This window comes from Trichosurus vulpecula, chromosome 5 (assembly GCF_011100635.1).
Source record: "Trichosurus vulpecula isolate mTriVul1 chromosome 5, mTriVul1.pri, whole genome shotgun sequence".
In the NCBI taxonomy this organism is placed as follows: domain Eukaryota; kingdom Metazoa; phylum Chordata; class Mammalia; order Diprotodontia; family Phalangeridae; genus Trichosurus; species Trichosurus vulpecula.
Window position 1 is genome coordinate 50,630,363 of NC_050577.1, and position 16,506 is coordinate 50,646,868.

Genomic DNA, 16,506 nt, shown 5'->3' on the forward strand with positions numbered 1-16,506 from the left:
GTAAAGACAGTGTTTGCAGTCAATGGGACAAAGCTCTTGACAGATATGGATTAAAATGGAGACCACCTTTGGCTTGGATCCTTCCCAGCTTTGCTATGGGAGCTCCTTCCCAATAAACATCTCCTAGTAACCTAATCTTCCAGATCACTGGATTATGAAAACTTTTCTGCCATTTACAGTATGGTCCCCATCAGTAGACTGAGATCCACTGACACTGATAAACATACTCTTCTTGACTCGTTGCCTCTTTAGCATTAAGCCAAGGATATTGGGGAGACCATATTTATTTAAGTGTTCCCAAACATTCACATTTAAACATTAAAGAAGAGTTAGAATCAGTGCGAAAGTTTGTAAAAATACATCTTTTAATAAACATACAGAAATAGGGCTCAGAATTAGGTGGATCTAGAAGTCACCTCACAGTTTACAGAAAATGTATTGTACTTTTATCTTACATTTACAAATATTAGCAAGGAAAATTTCCATAGTGAAACAAACCAAATATGGCACACTGGGAAACATTTAAGGTAGTTTTCTAAGCTGTCTTTTGTGATAGACAGCACAGTAGTAGCGCATCAATAGGCCTTTAGCACAGAAAGAGATTCTCTCTCTCCCTCCTCCAAACAATGATAATCTGATGAGAAATCTCAAAAAGAAGATATGGCTAAAAAAAGAAAGAAAGAAAGAAATTGCCAAAAGGCTCACTTTCTCAAGATGGCCCCAAGGAAGAAGAGACGTTGATGATCACATCTTGGGAAACATTCACTGGCAAATTTGAAATAATCAGAAAAAAAAAAAAGAGACAACAAGAGAACAGCTGCTGCCTCTGCTTTGTGGCTCCCGAGTAAACAGTGATGACAGACAGCGGCAGGAAATACAGAAAGAGATCAGAAGAGATGTTTAGCATATGTTTGAGATGCCACAGACCGAAACATTAAACAATTTAAATCTATGCCCAACAAGCGGAGGTGCCTACTGTTGCCTTAAACACCAATTTACTCAGGTGCCCCAGAAACTTATAGGCTTCCCCAAGGCTACTTGCTCTTCCCTGTTGTTCCAAAACCAGAACCTGGTGTTGGACACAAAGAAGGTATTCAATACGAGAGTTCAGAATTAGCTCAAAATTTCAATTATCATTGCTCTTCGTGACTGCACCAATGTCAATGGCTTGGATGGTTAAGAGTTGGACATATTCGAAAACAGCAGAGAAAGGTTGAGTTGAAAGTCAGACACCATCACCTGAGAACAACAGCTTAACATGCTTTTTTTTTTAAAAATGACAGTACTTCAAGAAGCTACATGTTTGCATTTCTCTACTATATACTATATATATTTATACAAAATACAGCTGGGCTCTTTAAAAAAACAAACCCTGCCAAAATTATACCCAAATTTTCACAAAGATATAATTGTTTGTGTACAATGTACCTAGTTTTCTGTAAATTCAGTCTCAGGTAGTACCACAAACTCCTTATGAACACAGTAGTAATTTGTCGGTGTGACAAATTATCCAACTGTACAATTGATTCAGTAGCCTGAATGCAAGTATTCCAAAAAACCAACATCCCTGAATTTTTCTACTTTGATCACATGGCTGATTTACTTTCATAAGACAAGTATCCTAGAAAGAGTCTCTTGGATTTTAAACTTTTCACTCTCCTAAGAGACTTACCATTTTTTCCAAGAAAGGATTTTGACTTCTCTACTAACTTTAACCCTTTCCCCACACATCTGGCCTAATAGTCCTCACTTAGTAGGACTTCAATATCCAGTCTCCATGTTACTGCTAGGGACTAGAATTTTAAGCCTATCTAAAACTGGATGGACTAGGGCATCAAGTGCAACGTCCCTCAGCACATGATCAGAGCTCCGGAAGGGACTTAGAGGTTGCTAGATCCAACCCCCTCATTTTACAAATTAGGAAAGAGGTCCAGAGAGGTGTGGTACATGCCCAAGTAAAAAGAGCAGAATCAGGAATCGAACCCAGGTTCCCTGACTCTTCACCCATTGAATACTCTATACCACATTCCCAAGTCTCCATCACTTTTCATCAAATTAGATGTTCGTGAAGGTACTTTAAGGTGCTCTTCAAATGTAATTGTATCACCATTATCTGATAATTAAGACCCACTGGCCATGGTGATCAATGAAGCTGCACTATTTTTCAGTTCTCTGTGCTAGTCCTGACTCAACTCAGCTAAAACTTTTTTGAGGTCAGAGGAGGTATCGCAGAACTCAAAGAGAAAGAAGAAACCTTATAGACCGGGGTTCTTAGTCAGTCTTGTGTCTTGGACCCACTTTGGTAGTCTGGTGAAACTTATGGACCCCTTTTCAGAATTATATTTTTAAACAATTGAAGGAAACGCTAAATTTCAGTTAAAGGTTAGTGAAAAATGAAGATGGAATTTTTTTTTTCTCAGACAAGTTCACAGACTGAAATCTATCCATGGACTCCTTCAGGAGGTACGTGGACCCCAGACTACGTTAGAGATGACCTAACCTAACTCCTTTTCATAGCTGGTGAAGTGACGTCTTCCCTTGTAACCCCCATGGTGCTTCACTCAGCATCGGGCAGCAGGCAGGTTCTTAATGACCACTTACTCCTTAACTGGTTGGTGTCAACGATAAGTAGCAATCCTGGACAAGTAAAAGCATGGCAAAATGCTGCCAAAACTTTAACCCCCTCACCATTTTCTCATTCAAAGAGCTTGACCACAATGACTATATTTTAATTTTATTGTTGACAACAAGCTCAGTAAAGAAAAGTGATTCCTGTCTCCAGTAATCATTATTGTTAAAAGACAACCTACTCAGGCCTGCCATCCTGATAGATGTATATGTGTGCACTGGAGATGTCCTACATGGTCAGCAATACTGCTGTGTAGACGGTCACAAAGGAGAAAAAAAACCTTATTACCAATGGGGGCATGTAGGACCATCATGTTTTGTGTTGTACAGATTTAACTCAGCAATTTTCAATAAAATCAGGAACCTGAAACAGATTCCTATTATGGCTGACAATCCTTAAAAAAAAATTTTTAGGACTATTCTACCTGATATCACTTAAAATGAGTTTTAGCTTTAAACGAACCATGGCAATGACATAGAACACACATAAAAAGAATTCTTGAACTACAAAATCATCTTTAAAACATCTAATCCTAGGAGAACACAATTACTATAGAGTGAAGAGAAGTAATAAAAGGTTCCATATTTTCAAGTAGGGGGATCTGATAATTCTAGAACAGATCATGGTTTTGTTTGTATACACATATGTTTTGTATAAAGTCCAATTGAAAAAAGGGCAATTTAACATAAGCATTAATATACCGTGGAATTAATGATATGTTTACATGTATATACACATACATGCATGTATATACACATGTGTATACATACATGCATACACACATATAGGTTCCACTATCAACATGGAAGAAGAAGTGGGAAAACTTCCCAGGGGGTCTATCAAAGGAATGCAGCAAGTCGAAAGAAAAGACTTCGGATAAAAAATAAAATGTACATTTTATGAAAATTAGTTAGCAATAGTTAAGTTACTTCATTGGATCAGACTGTAAAACCACGGCAACCTTGTCTAGTCAGAGACAAGACAAATTGTGTGCAGGTTGCAACATTGCTTTGTAAATGGTTTAAAAGTTTTCCTTAAAAACAGACTCTTTTCCCACTAAGTGGCATGTGTAACCACCGGGATGTCGATTTCAATGGCAGAGAGGCGAGATCTGGCTGAATAGGGTTGAGAATAGCTATGCATGCTGGGGGTGTGGGAGTACAGGGGCTGCCAGAAGGGAGAAGGCAGAGTTTTGCATGCGCAGTACCAAAGAAATAGCAAGAGCGAGGTCATGAACAGCCCCCCTGAGCTGGCAATGGTGACGTACACTGCATAGTCGAACGAAAAGACGGGTTCAAATTTCCTGTTCAGGTGACTGTTGTAGAAGATGACCCAGATGGAAGGGGTGAGGCTCACCATGCCTGCAAAGAAAAGCAGGAGCCCCGCCACCAAGTGGCAGCCGGCGCTGTTGACCAGACACTTGGCCAGTTTGATGTTGGGGACGGTGGACCTGAAGGCCGTGTTGCACATCCCGACCAGACACAGCAAGAGCGCCGACATGGCGATGACAATGCTGAAGGGGAGGGCAAACTGAAGAACCCGCAGATCCAGCTGGTCGACAGAGGAATACCACTTTGTATCGTACATCAGGCAGTCGCTGCTCCGGTCATAGCGGGCGCATTTCACCCAGAGCCCGGTGTAAACCGTCAGGTTCTTCTCATTCTTGTTGAATGTGACTAATCTCAATTTCCTCCAGTTAGGAAGCATGGTCCCAGCAAAGAGCCCTGCCACAGAGGCAATACCGCACAGGAAGGACAGCACCGTGGCCGCGTGGACATCCCGGCAACCCATGGCAGACGGGGACTCTGGGCAATAGCTTTGGGTCAAAAAAATACTAGGGACAGAAAATAGAAGAGAACGTGACTTCAGGAAATAATTTAACGGCAAAACGGAAAGTATGAATTAGCATGAATTCCAGAATAAAAATTTGGTGACAACATAAATACAGTGTAAATTTCTTAGATTTATAGCTCCTCTAGTTAGGGTTCTCGGTGGCCCAAATCTCTGATTCTGCAAGTGGGAAAACTGAGGCCAGAGATGTGACTTTGCTAAGGTCACATAGGTAGTAAGGACCAGAGCTGGGACTTGAACCCAAGTCCTCAGACTCCAAACCTAGGGCTCTTTCTGAAAGTATGACTTATGTATGTATGCAATATAAACAAACATTCACATGCTTAGACATCATAGATCTGATTATCATGACAACCAGAGCTTTTGGCCAGGTATGATCTCATAGCATCTTCCTCACACCCAAGTAGAGGCAGAGCTAAAATTATTTTGACTTCAAGCGATCTTCAGAATTAAATTTTTACTTTTTTATTTTTACCATCAGTAGGCAATGAAAACATGCAACAGTGCATTGCTGAAGTCTTTTTATGATGGGAAATGAAAAATGATCACACAGAACTTCAAATACTGGATTTATACCTATAAATGAATGATCATGTGTCTAGAAGTATAGGGGAAGTGGCAAGGGTGCCCTAATGAATCAGGAGAGCTGCACCACTGGAGTTTCCTGGTGAAGCTGCCCCTCATATTAGTGGGAAGAGGGAAAACACAATGCCTGGTTAACAAGAGACTTTACAAACTGGGAGCCAATCAGAAGTAGATTCCTGCTAAATTCATTAGAAAAAAGAACAGAGAGGCTGAAGATCGACTATCAATAACTTCTTGGATGATTCTAGACATTCCAAGGGAAGGATGAGGAGAAATTAGCAATATCATTCACATAAAGGAACCATATTTTTTGCAATAAACAATCACTTCAGTCTCCATTGCTACATTAATGATGAAAAGAAAATCATGTCCCTGTAGTTTTCTGACCACTCTCCCTCCTAAATTAAATAAATAATCTGTGGTAGAAAACAAAGCAACAAAGAACCAGGATCTCATACAACTTGGATTTATCCAAATGAACTTGTAATTTCCAAGCAGAACAAAACCAAAGGCCTTTTTCTCTGCCCCGCTCCCTGAGAATCTAATTGCCGAGCAGATCACAGCACCTTGTCATCACAAGCTACAATAACACTGGGGACACAGCCAGCACTCAATAAATATATGATTGATTGACCTTGGATGACCAATTGGCAGGAAGAGGAACACATGTCAGTAATGGCCAATCAGTACATTTACTTCTTTTTTCCCCATCAAGAACATGATGTCGAGGGTGGAGGGAGAAAATATTTAGATTTCTGGGTAGAGTACACTGTGGCTCTGTTGGCTTGTTTTTCCTTCTAGTACCAAGCAATATTTATTAAGCTAGTTCTGCAAAAAAAGGCAAGAGAGAGAAAAGCAATGATAATTTACATTGATGGTGCAAGTTACCTGTAAAATGTGGACAGTGAGAGGAAACTGAAGCAAAGAGAGGTAAAATGATTTGTCCCCAGAATTATTAAGGTTCAGACCTGGGGGCTTCAAAGCAAGCCCTTTGCTAGACTAGCGTTCTGACACACCAGAAATGCCCCCTGGCAAAAAAAAAGTAGCTACATGGTCGCATGTGACAGGAGGGAGAAAGCGTGGCAAAAAGATCCCAACTCTTTCTCTTTTACTCACTAAGTGATATATTGGCCAAGCCACTTCACCCCTCTCGGCCTCAGTCTCCTTTTATGTAAAACAGAGAAGTTGGAGGAGATGACTTCTAAAGTCTAAATTCAGTTTCCAAGTGAGTTCTGGTCCAAGGCCATGGATGTTTCAGGATGCTCACAAACAAGCCACCAGTACCAAGGGGCACTGGACAGGAATTTGGAGGGGTCAAATTCATCACCATAATTAAAAACAAAACAAAACACTCAGGATATGCTCCACTGATGGGAGTCAGGGGGAGGGAAATCAGTGGCATCTTCTCTGTAAATAAAGGACAGCATTACTATCATCAGGCCTCCAATAAAGTCCCATGAAAGCTTCCAGGTATAATTCCATTGGCATACATTGCGAGACTTTTCCTTTAGAATATAAAGATGAAAGCTAGATGAAGTTTCCTTTATGGGTTTCCGGGACCTCCTTTTATAAAGTAAACCACTCTGAGAGACCCTAACTACCCAGAATTCCTCCCTATTTTTAAAGGGAAACTTGCACTGTGAACTTCACTTATATCTTCTATACAAAATCTGCCATACAGAGAATTTCTGGGATTCAGAATATCTGAGAAACAGGGATAGAATAAATTAATGTCTCTATGACTAACAGAGGGGTAAAATGCCTTAAAAAGATGGGTGCACATTTTTTCAGAGTATTTAGCCCCAAGATTACCAAATAATTGTGAATGCACATAGGCAGAATATTTAGCATCAAGTGTATTTTAACCTTTCCTGCTACATAATTTGATAAAGAATTTGGTGCTGAAAGGGACCTTGAAGACTCTTGATTCCAATCCCCTCAATTTATACCTAAGGCAAGGCACAGAAAAATTAAGTGACCCACTCACAGTCACACAGCTAGTAAGTGGAACACCTGAAGTATTGCACCTAGGTCTTCCAAACTCTAAGTCCAGGGCCTTATCTCTATAGCACACAGCCCTAAGAACAGCCACTTTTCCCAGGTCCCGATCATGCCAAAATATAGGGTTACTGTATTTAGACCTAGGAATGACTCTTCCATTATCCCCTCCAGCAATTCCCAAAGTGTGATTGAGGGACACCCTGGGTTCCCCAAGATGCTTTCATGGGGTCTGTGAGGTCAAAACTATTTTCACAGTAATGTTATAATATTTTAATTTCTAATAAATACTGATAGCTATAACCCACATAAGCAGAAATTCTTCAGTGTAGTCTTCAATAATTTTTCAGAGTATAAAGGGGTCCTGAGACCAAAACGCTGATCTGCTCCAATCCCCTCGTTTTTATAGAAGAAAGAAATCTGAATTAAAGCATGCAAGTGATACAAGTCAGAGTTCCTCCACCCCTACCCTACTTCCCATGGCATTTCATAAAATATTCACATGGAAACCTCTATGCTGTAGTTTAATGAAAACACACTGAGATTGGTTTAACCAAAACTAACTTTTCGTACAGTTTACCTGAAACTTCAGGAATGAACAGGCTGAATATAAACACTTTGGGCTAATTTACTATGGCTCAAAACATGGCATTGTTCTCCTCTTTACACAATCTCCCAGCACTGTTCAAAGTTAGGAAGGAGTGCAGTCAGGGGTAAGACCCACTCTCCCCCGGCTAGCAGTGCAATCTTGGATAAGTCACCCCCCACCCCAGAACTCACTTACTCATTCATGAAACCAGAATTAATAACGATTCATCTGCCTGAAGGTAGGGAGCCAGATGATTTAAGATTTCTTACAGCTCTGAGATCTATGGCTAGCAGATTTTATGATCATCAGTCAAAATATTCAAAGTTCTACTTTATTCCCTCATTGCTTACCCTTCTGTGGCTGAGCTATATGGAAGGGCTCTTCTTTCAGGTGCTAGGGATTGAAAGACCCCGAGAGTGCTAAAGACCACAAGATCTTCGATGAGTCAAGATACCAGAGGGAAATGTTAACAACCTTTCAGCTCTCTAGGCACATTCCAAGCCAGGGAGGATAATTGTATTCTAGCTCTCTGAAAATGCTTCCAAATGACATCACCCCTACAACCTATTCTTAATGCTGCTTCCACATTTTTATGAGACAACAAATTAATAGGTGGTATAAGCCATTCTAGGGAGGGGCAAGTGAAGTTTCTGACTGAGGTGGGAAGAGAGAAGAGATATGTTGTATTGATCCAGCTACAGGCTATAATTCCGGCCCCCAACCCACCCCAGGTCAAATCTGGCTTATTATAAACCCTGAATACACTGAAAACAATGAAAGTGATAAGACAAAGAATAGTGATAATAAAAATGGATAAAAAAATCTTTATTTGAATTGAAATGTTTGAAAATTTTACAGCAATCTGTGAGGCAGATTGGTGACAAAGTGGTTAGAGCACTGGACCTGGAGTCAGAAAGACCAGAGTTCAAAACTAGCCTCAGATATTTACTAACTTGTAATTCTGAGCAAGTCACTTAACCTCTGTTTGACTCAGTTTCCTCAATTGTAAAATGGGGATGATATTGGGTTGTTGTGAGGACCAAATAAGCTAATATTTATAAAGCACTTAGCACACAGTAGGTGCTATATGAATATTATTTTCATTATTATCACTTGACTTCCGCCTGCTTTGGCTTCCTCAACTATAAGATGGAAATACTGCTAGCACCTACCTCTCACGGTTGTTGCAAAGATCAAATGAATTAATTATTTGTAAAATGATTAGCTTAGTGGCACATAATATGAGGATCAGAAATTCATGTGTAGCTTATAGTCTTTGGAAACAGCCTTAGGAAATAGACACTGAGAAGTTCACTGACTCGCCCAAGATGACAATAAAGTGGTGCCAGAACTGAGTCCATGTACTCCAACCTGTTGACCAAATATGGTGAATCAAAAAGCTATCTAATTATGTTTTTCAAAGTGATATATCTTGTGTATTTTATTTTAATTTTAGTATTTTCAGTATTTTAATTTTAGTGAATGCCATGGGGCACACAGGCAGCGGCATAAATTTAGAGATGGAAGAAATTTTAGAGATCATGCCATTTTATATGATGGAGGCCCAGGGAATGACTTAGGATTCAATTCTGTAAGAAACCTCACTGACCAGCTAGTTCACCCCCTTCATTTTTCAGGTGATGAACAAGGTCCGGAGAGTTTATGTAATTTGCCCTGCGCTACAGAGTTAAGTAGAAAAGTCAGAATTCAAACCCAGGGCCCTCGTACTCCAAATCCAATACCTTTTCCAGTATAGCAAGCTTCCCAAGGTGAGCAGAGCAGGAAGGGGCTGCTCCAGAATATGAGTTACAGACATAGGTGACTTTATCGAGTGAGGCCTATAGTTCACTGAGGACTTAGTGCACGCTATCTCAGAGACTGATCTGGACAAATGGTAGTATGAATTCAGCCACTGTTGTCTGTAAAATAATGTTTAATTTTCAACTCTTTGTGATCCCATTTGGGGCTTTCTTGGCAAAGTTGCTGGAGTGGTTCGTCACTTTCCTTCTCCAGCTCATTTTACAAATGAGGAAACTGAGGCAAACAGGGTGAAGTGACTTGCCCAGGGTCACACAGTTAGTAAGCATCTGCAGTCAGATTTGAACTGATGAAGACGAGTCTTCCTGACTCCAGACCTCTATCCATTGTACCACCTAGGAACTTAAAGGGCCAGTTGACTTAATTTAATTGCTTTTAGAAATAGTAAGTCTAGCATGAACTATACACAAAAACGAAGTCTGTCACATTTCCTTCTCATTCCAAGAGAAAGAAACCTGTTACTGGTCATTACAGTATGACACGGGATGGGGAGAGAAAATAATGGTAAATAAAAGATAACCCAAGAAACCTGGTACTTACCTTTTGAGGTTGGCCTGGGAGGTTTTAAAGTGCCTTTGTTAACTTGGAAGAAATCCTAGCAAATCTGCATGAATAGATGAGATGAACTGGACCTGGAAAAAAAAAATTGTATATTTGGTTTTCCCCAAGAGGAACTTAATATTTTTGCATATATCTGTGAGCTTTCATATCAAAAAGTTAGGTTGTAATAACAGCTGCTCAAATTTATATGGTGCTGTACAGTTTATGAAGCATTTTCTTTACAATAAACAGAGTAGTATGCAACATTGTTATAAAAATTAGCTCAATTTAAGCCTAGGGCAATATGATAGCCCCTAAGGTCCATGTAGTTCCCTTCCCTGTGGATTGATGGAGTTTATTTTTGATGAAAATTTATGAGTATGATCACAATTGCTTTGAGCCCTTAGTTAGGAACATTGCTAACATTTAGGGAGAGGTTTGGTTCTTTGCCTTAACTTACATTTATATATTTTTTAAAACTAAGTTTTATTGTTGTCTTTTTATTATATATAATCAATTTTCCCCAGGATCCCTTTCCTTCGTTCTCCCAGGGAGCCATGCCATAGAACAAATAATATTTTTAAAGACGAGAGAGAGAGAGAGAGATAAAGAGAGAGAGAGAGAGAGGAGGGGGAGAGGGGGGGAGGGAGAGAGAGACAGAGAGAGAGAGAGAGAGACAGAGAGAGAGACAGAGAGAGACAGAGAGAGAGAGAGAGAATGAGCCAACTAATCAATACGTTGAAAAAAATCCCAAACACATGCACTATGTAACACCTGTAGACCTCCCACCTCCCAAAGGGGTGGATTTGGGGAGGCATGTTGTATTTTTTTATTCTAAGCATGCTTGATCTTTATTGTTATTCACATTTGATTTGATTTTTTATGTGTGGTTGTTTCCGTATACATTGTTGTCATTACTCTGTATATTGTTTTCTGGGTTCTGTTCATTTCATCTGCATCAGTTCATACAGATCTTTCTATGCTTCTCTGTATTACATAGGTAATTTCTTACAGCACAATAATATTCCCATTACATCCATGTACCACAATTTGTTTATCCGTTCCCCAATCAATGGGCATCTACTTTGCTTCAAATTCTTTGCTATCACAAAATGTACTGTTATAAATATTTTGGTGCACAGTATATGGGAACTTTCTTGTTTTTGACAGCTTTCTTAGGGAACAAACAACTCCATTGAGTAATGGAGTGTCTGGTTCAAAGGTATGGACATTTTAGGCACTTGATTTGTGTAATTCCAAAATGGTTGTAGCATTTCACAGCTCTAGCAGTAATGTATCAGTGGGTCTCTAATTCTACAACCTCTCCAACATAAACAGTTGCATTTTTGTCATATTTGACAATTTGCAAGGTGTAAGATGAAACCTCAGTGTTTTGATTCACATTTCTCTCATTGTTAGTAAATTAGAGCACTCTTTCGTGTGACTGTAAACATTTTGCAATTCTTTAGAGAACTCTTCATAACCTTTGACCACTTATCTATCGGGGAGTGACTATTAGTTTTATGTATGTATATAGACATACAAGCATTTATATGTCTATATACAGATATAATTACATACACACAGATCCATGCACACAGATGTATGGAATACATGTATGTAATAACTGTTTATATATCTTGCATACCAAACTCTTGTCAGAGAAGTCTGACGAAAAGATTTTTTCCGAATTTGACTACTTCCTGTCTCATCGTAGATGCATTATTTTTGTCCCTGAAGAAGCTTTTCCGTTTCAGTATCTTTTATCTTTGTCCCTATGTCCTGCTTGGTTAAGAATACATCTCCTACCCATAACTGTGACAGGTGTATAACTTACACTTACATCTATCTCCATATCTAGCTTCTTTGTGGTTGAGGCAAGATTTGGATTCCTGAAAATAGCAAAGCAGCAGGCTATGTTAGTGTCTGTGGATAGGCAGGCACTGGGAGAGGAAGCTGGAGCAGGGACAGACCTTTCCCCTTAGAACTTCCCTTAGTCCTAGAGTAGGTGGCTGTATCAGCAGGAGGCTTTTCCTTAGAGATGCCTGTAGGGCCAAAGGTCGGCCTCATTACCTCCCTTCTCCAGAATAGCTCAGCCCCACCTTCTCTTCCTCCTTTCCTGGGTGGCCCTGGGGCTACCAGTTCTTTTTGACTCAGGTATGACCTCATTCCTTCCTCTTTAGCCCCAAGGAATTTCTATCTGGTTTTTTTAATAGGATTTCTCCAGGGCTAGTCAAAGTCACACACAAATCAAAGGTTTTGATTGATTCAAGGAAGCAGGTGGATCCAGTACCCCAGCAATTCTTACAGATTCAATAAAGCAGTGTTCTTACTAACAAAGGTAATTATCTTTAAGTAGGGTAGGACAAAGAATAGAGCCCCACCCCACCCCAGCAAATGGATCCAGAAAAAGAGGACTAGAAGGAGTCCAAGCTCTTCCTTCTATTATAACCTTGTACCAGTTACTCTTGGAGGCCAGATTTCTTTATCAGTAAAATGGGGATTAGGCAGTAGAAGTCCAGGCCAGGAGCCAGGAAGGCTCATCTCCCTGAGTTCAAATCCAAACTCAGACACTTACTAGCTGTGTGACCCTGGGCAAGTCACTTAGCCCTGTTTGCCTCAGTTTCCTCATTTGTAAAATGAGCTGGAGAAGGAAATGGCAAACCACTCCAGCGTCTTTGCCAAGAAAACCCCCAATGGGGTCACGAAGAGTCAGACACAACTGAAATGACTGAACAACAACAACAAAATGGGAATAAGGGCATTTTCGCCAGCCGTCTCACATGCTCAGTCCTTTGGGAAACAGAAGGATCTTAGGCAGGGAAGGGTAGATTCCATGGTGGATGGTCTCAATTTTCTCACCGAAGTAAAAAGTGAGAACATATACCAAAAGAGGGGGCTCAATCCAGTGGGTTTTCAGTCACGTCCAACTCTTCGTGACCCCGTTTGGGATTTTCTTGGCAGAGATACTAGAGTGGCTTGCCATTTCCTTCACCAGCACTTTTACAGATGAGGAAACTGAGGCAAACAGGGTTGCCTGACTTGCCCAGGGTCACACAGCTAGTAAGTCTCTGAGGCTGGATTTGAGCTCAGGAAGATGAGTCTTCTGACTCCAGGCCCAGTGTTCTATACACTGTGCCAGCTCGATGCCCAGAACAATGAAGGAAGGGGTCCTGAAAATCTAAAGAATGGAGAAATAATAAAAGGATATCCCTTACTTAATAGATGGGGAAATTGAGACTCAGAAAGCTGAAGTGCCTTGTGCAGGGTCACAGAGCAGGCTAATCATTCAGCATTTATTAGGCATCTACCATGAATTAGCGATGACTGTTATCCAATTCATAGGGCATAGGGACTAGACCTATAATTTCATCGGTTCCAGGAACTCTTTCTACTAATGCAGGTCAGCACCTCCCCTGCACCTTGCGAAGCAGCCTAGAGCAAAGGCATCAGACGTGCAGCCCAGGGCCAGATTTGGACCAGTGTGCTCCAGTGTGTGTAGCCCAACCAGATTAAAATACCGCAGGGTGCAGCCCAACTAGATTAAAATGTAACTGGGAAATATTTAACAAAATAAATGAAATACAATAAAACACAGATAAAATTACATTTGAATACTAAGTCAAACGTGGGTCCTGTATATGGGATTCTTAGGTACAGATTAGTGCCCTTCCACCCACTTTCTATTTGAATTTGACCCCCTGGTCTAAAGCACTGACAAGTTAAATTACTTGTCCAGGATCACACAGCTAGTCAGTCAATATTTATTTATGAAGCACCTACTATGTACCAGGCATTGTACTGGGGATAGAAAGGCAAAAGACAATCCCTGCTCTCAATTTTACAGTCTAATGGAAAAGACAACATAAAAACAACTGAGTGCAAACAAGTTATCTATGGGATAAAGTGGAGATAATCGACAGAGGAAAGGTAGAAGTATGATGCCAGTATGTGCCAGTGGCAGGACTTGAACCTAGGTCTTCCTGGTTCCTTGAGGAGACTGTTTAATTTTTATCTTTGTGTCTTCAGTGCCTGGCACATAGTAGGTGTTTAATAAATGATTATTAATTGCTTCCTTGATTTCCCTTGATATAAGCCATGCCTTGGCTCATTCTTTAAAGAGGCTTACAATTGAAAACCGGGCAGCTAGGTGGCATCATAGAGCATAGAGTGCCAGGCCTGGAGTCAAAAAGACTCATCTTCATGAGTTCAAATCTAGCCTCAGACACTTACTAGCTGTGTGACCCTGGGCAAGTCACTCAACCCTGTTTGCCTCAGTTTCCTCAACTGCAAAATGAGATGGAGAAAGAAATAGCAAACCACTCCAGTATCTCTACCAAGAAAACCTCAAATGGGGTCATGAAGGGCGAGACATGACTGAACAACAATAACTGAAAATTGATTTTTTTTGTTTTAGCAGGCAAAAACAGTCACTCCATTTTACGTTATTAATAGATTTGTGAATTGAGCCACTTCTCTGTTTGGGTGGCTCATTCAGCGCTGAAAAAGATCTGCGTCTTCCCGAGGCATGGATATTTTCTCTGCTGATTTGGTCAAAACCCTCTCTGCCTCCATGAGTTGCCATGGCCAATGTGCCAATCATGAACCTAGCCACCTGAGGCTCACGGGGCACCGTTAGAGTCAGGTACCTTTTATCTCCTACAGATACTACCTCCTGTGATGCTCATCTTGGTGACCCCGGCTGTGGAGGGCTAATAAAGTTAGGGTCTGGAAGAATGAAGTTCCCAGTTTGGTTAAGCCGGAAAGGTTTCTAGTGGATGCCAGCCACAATTGTGCATTCTTGGTCTGACAACCAAGGTTCATAGGATCTTAGATCTGGACCTGGAAAGGTCCTCAGAAACCAACTAGTCCAGCCCCCTCATATTACAAATGAGGAAACTGGGCAATGGCTGGCAAAGGTCACACGGGTAATCAATTGATAGCCTCACAGATCTCATGCTGGAGCAGACCTCAGAGGCCATTCAGTCCAATACACTCTTTTTACAGATGAAGAATACAGAAATAGGTTGGTTGAGTGATTTGCCAAAGGTCACATAGGAAGTATCAGCAGCGGTGGGATTTGAACTCAGGTTCTTGGACTCTACTCTTTACCAGAATTCAGGATGCTGAAATTTATAGCCACACAACTAAGTTGAGGTGATCTGTGCTACTCTGTGAAGGGAGTACCCAATGACCAATGAAACCAGGGCTCTGTTTAGTACTTTAGTAAATAATACTTACCTCTAACAGGTTCTGTGAGGTTCAAAGTTTGTAAAGCACCCTGAGATCCCTAGATTAAGGGTGCTTTAAGATGAAATGACTATCATTAGAGGTATTATTGTTAGGATACCAGATATTGGTTGGGCATTCCAGCAAGGAAGATGGCATTTTAAAAAGATAGTTACCAGACATGATGGTTCCCTTCCAACAATGCAAAGAGATAATCCTACAATTATTAACATAATGGGCACCATTTTTGCCCGTTGCCAAGGGGGCCACCAGAGCCTGAGCCAGGCACCGGGGATGAGCCAGCTCTTGCCTGGCAAACCACCCCCCTCCGCCCAAGCCAGCAGCAGAAGGCACCCTCCTCTGCAGATCAGGGAGGGAAGAAGCAGCTGCAGGGCTCTGGGCCTCCAGCTAACCCCCTCCTGGGCGGGAGCTAGAGCAGGGGGATGGGCCATCCTGACCAACCCGGAGCCAGCAGCTAGCTCCAGCTCCCCCTCACCCTCACCCCAGAGGGCTGATAATGCCCTCCTCCCTCCCCTGCTTCACCAGGGAGCTGGCTCAGGATGACCATCCCCCCACATCCTTCTGCATACACAGAAGCCTGGGGGAGAAACTGAGGCAGCATCCACAGAGCCCTCCAGCACTCCCCAGTGTCCCCGTCCCCCTAGCCCCCAACCCTGGGCGGTGCTGCTGAGTTAAGAGAAAGGGTTAAAACGACTTACTCCAAAAGATCCAGGGTGTCCGGATGCCTCTAACCCTAACGTACACGGCCTGGGCCTGGAGTGGCCCAAGGAGGGGAGAGCGGCTGCTACTGTTGCTGTCTCTGCTGAAGCTGTTGCTGCTGTGCGGGAGCCCTTTCAGGAAGTGCTGCTCCCACCAGCTGGAGGGCCTGGAGGCTTTCGGGGAGGGTAGTCTGGCTCTTCCCAGGCTGTGGCATTACTGGTGCACTGCAGACTACAATTCCCAGGATCCACTGGACTCGCAGCCCGCTGCTAAGAGCCTGACCTCCTTTCCCATGACACCTTAGGTCCGTCCCAATTTTGGGAGATCGGTTAAGTAGAATGGATAGCTCCACTAAACTAGTACACACCTATTTTGTCTATGTGTGTATATTTGTTCAAAAGGGCCTCTAAGCCCCTTTCTGCTCAGAAACCTAGGTATGATGCAGACCTCCCTGCCTCCTAGAAGTGACCTAAGAATAGTGTGGAGAGGCAGTGAGCCTAATAAATATTAATAAGATGAAAAACCAGATTCTTTAAACTTGTGGAAA

General features: G+C 41.6%; 1 protein-coding gene across 1 annotated transcript; it reads right to left on the reverse strand.

Annotated features, from left to right (window-relative positions):
* Positions 1 to 343: 343 nt before the first annotated feature.
* CLDN12 (claudin 12) lies at positions 344 to 16,080 on the reverse strand. The gene is made up of 3 exons (XM_036761458.1): positions 15,959 to 16,080; positions 10,011 to 10,102; positions 344 to 4,463 (listed from the first exon to the last, which is right to left on the reverse strand). The coding sequence occupies exon 3, from the start codon at positions 4,418 to 4,420 to the stop codon at positions 3,686 to 3,688; it is 735 nt and encodes a 244-aa protein (XP_036617353.1). The 5' UTR covers positions 4,421 to 4,463; positions 10,011 to 10,102; positions 15,959 to 16,080; the 3' UTR covers positions 344 to 3,685.
* Positions 16,081 to 16,506: the final 426 nt, after the last annotated feature.